At 39.2% G+C, this 5,603-nt stretch overlaps 1 protein-coding gene across 1 annotated transcript; it reads right to left on the minus strand.

Annotated features, from left to right (window-relative positions):
• Positions 1-4,512, minus strand: LOC122661525 (3-dehydroquinate synthase, chloroplastic-like). Its single transcript, XM_043856942.1, has 8 exons — positions 4,013-4,512; positions 3,531-3,681; positions 3,276-3,443; positions 2,969-3,195; positions 2,076-2,199; positions 721-783; positions 489-632; positions 1-397 (listed from the first exon to the last, which is right to left on the minus strand). The coding sequence occupies exons 1-8, from the start codon at positions 4,375-4,377 to the stop codon at positions 266-268; spliced, it is 1,374 nt and encodes a 457-aa protein (XP_043712877.1). The 5' UTR covers positions 4,378-4,512; the 3' UTR covers positions 1-265.
• Between the last annotated feature and the right edge of the window lie 1,091 nt (positions 4,513-5,603).

Here is a 5,603-nt window from a genome sequence, read left to right on the forward strand (position 1 = left end):
ACAATAACTTAGAGATACATTCATTACTTGTATCTGATAATGCCTTGTATTACATACAAATCAGCAGGTATTTACTGTAAAATCTTGAAGACAAACTACACTAGTGCAAAAATTCAAAAATTCTGTCATGGCTTCTGCCAATGGTTTTGTTGAAGGCCAAGGGTAGGAGCCATCCCAATTAAATGCTGGGAAATAGCAACCTGCATAACAAAGACTTGAAGCACAAAATACACATGCTTGGGGATGATCTCTGTTGTGGATGATCTCAAGACTTGCAAAATGCACGCAGAGTGTCATCTAGGGCCGTTCTATCATAATCTCCAGTAAAAGTGCAGTTACCCAAAGGACCTTTCAGGAGGATAAGTCTAAGTAGTCCATCGGCGACTTTCTTATCAACCTACAGTGCCAAAAGAATAGAAAAGCAATAGGGATCAGATCCAAACAAGTTTCAGCATCAAGGCAGGAAAATTTGCCCATGTATATATTACCGCCATGTAAGATTTGAACATCTCCATAGTCATAACTTCAGGTGGGGCAGTGGGTAGATTCGCCTGTTGCAAAATATTGTAGACACGCTTCATGAGTGATTCATCAATCCAGCCAAGGCGATACGACATGTCCACAGCCATGACCTGCAAATAGCCAAAGAATTGCTTTCTTCAATATGTCTCACAAAGAATTGAGATTTAAGTTAAAAAGCCGTGAGATTGAGTGCAGTACCGTGCCAGCTGCAACAGCTTCTCCGTGGAGCCACTGGCCATAGCCAAAACCAGTTTCTATTGCCTGAAGAAAAGCATTCAATAAAATAAGAAAAATCTAAGCAGAAAAGGCCATTGTTGGCAAGAATGAAACTGTCATTCAATCAATCAATATGGTCTATACGGCGGCTCAAAGCCAATTTTGTGCCCCATGAGAGTGACAAGCAGGCCATGCTTATAGAATAACTAGCTCGCACAGCTATCTTAGCATGCTGCATTCCTCTTATTATGAATAGAAGCACAGTTATTTCTGGGGAGAACAACTAACCACGGGCATCTGATCTTTTGAGGCAACGGTTATGACTAGTACCGGTGTATGAAATTCAATAACCACCATAAGATACTAAAAAAGCAAATAAAAGTGGCTTATAGATCTGGAAGACATATTAGTTGAGAATACACCACGAAACAGAACAAGTGACCATCACTTTCCCAAACACAATAGCAAGGAATGTTTCTCTAAGGGACCTGCCCCTTTTTAGGCGGGGAGAGAGGGAAGAGTTTGACACTGAGGGCTACGAAAGAACCAATTAGTCCAGAACTAGTCCCACAGTCTACGTTAAGTCCAACTAAAATTTCCCTTAGACCAACAGAAATGACCTACATAATTGTATCTTCCGCATAAAGATTTGCATAAAGCAAGTTTGTGGCATCAATGCAATTTTCAAGTAAGACATATCTTCCGTCTCTTCTGACCCCATGTTATGGAAGAACCTCTCTTTTAACAGATGCCTTAGGTATTTTGAATCTCCTTTGAGGTCATAAATTCATTTTGGAAGTGTAGATGATTATGTGACCCAATAACCTCCCTTTATCAAGTTTACAAAGGACCATATGAATTCTATCAACTCAACCCAACTCAAAACTAAATGAGGTTGACTACATGGATCCTTTTCTCCAATCAAATATATTCAAACCCATACTAGTTACTAACCCCAAGCTATGCATGTCTTTACTCACCACTTCTCCTCAAGTCATTTTAGGCCTACCCCTAGCTCTTTTAGTTCCTTCAATCTGAATCAAATCACACCTCCGTACTGGAGCATTCACAGGCCTCCATTGCACATGTCCATGCCACCTCAAGTATCTTTCTCACGGCTTATCATGTATCGGAGCTACTCCTAAATTATCTCCAAGAACCTTAATTTTGTATTTAATTATTATAATAGAAAGACAAAAGCAAGGAAATATTACTTACAAGCTAAGGATTCTGTAAAGTTTTTTTTTAAAAACCATCAAATCTACTGACTTCTTTGCGAGCGAAAATAAAGTAAGGAACAAAAGGAATAGAATTACTAATTAAAGCATAAAACTCACATGGCCAAATGTATGACCCAAGTTCAACGTTGCTCTCACTCCACCTTCTTTCTCATCCAAGGCCACAACTTCAGCCTTGTTTTCACAAGATCGCTTGATAGCATAAGCCAGTGCACTTGGGTCCCTGCAATAAATCAGTAATACTATTGTGAATAAGGGTAGCGTATGAAGGAAACCCATAATTTACCAAGATAACTTGTCAAAGTAAAAAAACGGGAGGGGGGGGTTCTGAAGTCAATTAGGATTTGAAAGGTGAGGGAAACAGTGTCCACCTAAATGCTTCTGGTTAAGGCTTTTGTCCATACTCAAACCACACATGTTTCATCGAGTCTAAACCACTTTGGTCATAAGTCAACATAAGTAATTATAATAGATATCCTGCGGTGATTTCATTGTGAAGCCAGACAATTTTGAAAGAGATACATGTATTCTTGGGTTGACACTTTGACCATGGGACAACCATAAAATAATTTTCCATGAAAAATATATAATTTAGAAACATGGATAAAGGACACACAATTCCAATCCAACCTGTAGAAGTAAAAGAGATTAAATTTCTTCCATTAACAAATTCTTCTACTTTTGATGTTTATGGCAGAAGCATTATTAACATATGTAAGAATCTATTAATATTTTCTTCCTATTATAAAATGCTTTTGAGCCTTGCTAGTATAACAATTTTCTCTAGACAGTAATACGGTTTCAGTTACTAAGTCATGAAGAAAAGGCTTGTTATATAACACTATGAATGTTATCAATCATGCATACTACATGAACCAGATTGAAGTCCTTAATTCTGTAGATTGAACAGCCAATGTTATTTATTATTTTGTATTACTCATATTTTAAATTATTTTTAAGTAAGATTAGGCAAGTATCAGTGAGTCTAATACCTTGCTAATAATGCCTGCATATTCTTCTCTTGCCATTCAAAAAACTCTGCATCCCTAATAAGCCCATATTTAACAACTTCAGCAAGACCTGAAGCTAATTCCCTTTCAGGTAACGTGTTTAATGTGTTTATATCTACAAGCACACACTGAGGCTGGTAGAAAGCACCAATCAAGTTCTTCCCCAGCCGATGGTTTATTCCAGTTTTGCCACCCACTGAAGAATCTACCTGTAGAAAGGCATTTCAAACATCAACCAGATAGACATTGCTTGATGAAAAGAGAAAGGAAGAGAGGACCTCTGGCTGACCTGCGCCATTACAGTGGTTGGAATCTGAATGAAGTTTACACCACGTAGAAAAGCAGCAGCAGCAAAACCACACATATCACCAATCACGCCGCCTCCAAGGGCTACAAATGTACAGCGTCGATCCAATCGCGACTCAATGGCCTTGTCGAAGATCTTCATGAGAGTGTCCTAGAGACAATACAAAAAGTAGACAAATTAATAAAGATTTCTCCTAGAACAAAAGAATTACCATGATCGAAGTCTTTAAAAACCTACCATGTCCTTATACTTCTCACCATCTGGTAAAATCACGCTCTCGACAGAAAGTTTCGAGTTTCCAGAAGTTAAAGCATTAATAACTTTATCAAGGTACAATGGTGCAATTGTAGTGTTGGTGACCACAAGAACTTTCTTCCCATGAACATGCCTGAGAAAATAACAACATTATATTGAACCCAACGACTGTGAATACATAAGGAAACCCATTTCATTGTTTAATGAAAATTTGGCATAACGCATTGATTTCGATATCTGGGTATACTTTTTTGACCTAGAAAAGACTAAACGGAACAAAAATAAATAGGGAATCTTGAGATAAAAATTACAATTGAAATCCGCAATTGATACAGACTTGCAGACCTCGGTTGCAAGACGAAACCATAAGAAGCATCAATTAAAAAAGACACGATCTCATATCAAGTGAATTTAGTTAGAAATGAAAAATAAGATATAGGGAAAAGGAAAAATAATGGAATTACCGCTGAAGAAGATCGGGTTCATCAAGAAGTCCGGTTCCAATATATATGGGATAGCTTCGATCCCCCAAATCGACATCAACAATTGTCGAAACCTTAGAGCTGGTTTTAGGCGGCGACTGCTCCATTACCTCAACCGGAGTCGCTGTAGCCGACACAGTGGAACGAATTCTATCGCATTTCAAGACAGGATCGACGATTCGATTAGACCCCAACAAACCAGAGGAGTGTAATGAAGGCCTGAGAGAAGTCACAGTGCGATGCCAGCACCGGAGAAACAGATGGGATGTATCCGATGGGGAAAGACAGGGGTAAGTACAAGGTTTAAGAGAGAAGCGAAGGGTTGGAAGAGTTGCAGAAGAAGCCATAAAGTAGAATTTGAGGGCAGAGAGAGAGAGAGAGGGAGAGGGAGAGGGAGAGGGAGAGGAGGGTCTATGAGACACTCTCCGACTTACTCTCTTTTTTCTGGTGAACGGTGGTGAAGAGCAATACCGGAGGCAGACATGGATTGCGGAGAAATAATAGAGAAAAGGGTTGGTGGGAAAGAGGGGTAGGTGAGAATGAGATTAACGACGTGAAGTCCGCGGGCTGTGTAGTTCAAGAATCCTGGTGGACTTTACTGTTACTCTGTTGCACTTGTTAAACGCTGGTGTTTAACAATAATTAAATAGTGTTTTAAGAGCATCTTTGTCCAAATGGAATCTGGATGTCTGAATGAAGGATTGGGCTCCTCTCCTTGGAAGGGATCGTCCAATGAGTGCCTAATGTGGCATCCAAAGGTTTGGTTGTGCTGCACATATCCTGATGTGCATCCAATCAGCCATCAGGATGTGTGCGACACAGCCCATCCTTTGGATGTTTCATTGGACACTCATTGGGCAATTCCCTCCAAAGAGAGGAGCCGATTCCTGAATGAAGGATTGGTTGAAAATGATCTGGAATTTTGGTTTGGCCAGAGCCCTCAGGGAGCCAAACCATTCCTTAGTATCCTTGGTGATAGAAGCTACCCATCCATCTCAATCAAATTTCCTCTTAAAAACAACATGGAGATGACTTAAAATTAAATGACAGAGTTTTCCTACACCCATGTTTAAGGGAGACCGAGGTGTTTGGATGGTACAAAAAGGATATGGTGCAAAAAATAAGAGCATTTCGTAAGTAGGGGGCGGACATTTATAGTCAATGTTACCATTGTTTTCCTTCACGTAACGTGAAAGAAATTTTATCCAAAATTGAATATTGCTGCGATTTTTTCTGCCATATGGTAGGTTAATTCAGACCATATTTCACTACTAGGTTGTGAACACCCTCGCCTATTCATGTATCAATCTACAATGAATAAAATGCCATTAATGGTGATGATTTTTGGACTATTGAAAAATATTAGAAATTGCTATTGGATTCATTTCAAGGCTGATATGGTATTTCGTTAGGAGCAGGGCAAGGTTCTTAAACACATCTTTTTATAATCAATATAACTAGTAGATCATTTTGTCGCCATGTCCTAGGATTGAATCTTAACTTCACCTTAGAAGGTTTGATTGGGCCGTTAGGGGTTATGGGCTGGGAAAAGTTATGACAAAGCAAATTAAAG

Source organism: Telopea speciosissima, chromosome 5, assembly GCF_018873765.1.
Source record: "Telopea speciosissima isolate NSW1024214 ecotype Mountain lineage chromosome 5, Tspe_v1, whole genome shotgun sequence".
Classification (NCBI taxonomy): Eukaryota; Viridiplantae; Streptophyta; class Magnoliopsida; order Proteales; family Proteaceae; genus Telopea; species Telopea speciosissima.

Excerpts from the sequence above, each read along its gene's own strand:
- LOC122661525 (XM_043856942.1), bottom strand. The coding sequence starts at position 4,377 with ATGGCTTCTTCTGCAACTCTTCCAACCCTTCGCTTCTCTCTTAAACCT. Across the intron at positions 3,682-4,012 it reads GAACCCGATCTTCTTCAGCG|GCATGTTCATGGGAAGAAAG; the intron begins GTAATTCCATTA and ends TTATTTTCTCAG. Across the intron at positions 2,200-2,968 it reads ATGCAGGCATTATTAGCAAG|GGACCCAAGTGCACTGGCTT; the intron begins GTATTAGACTCA and ends GATTTATTGCAG.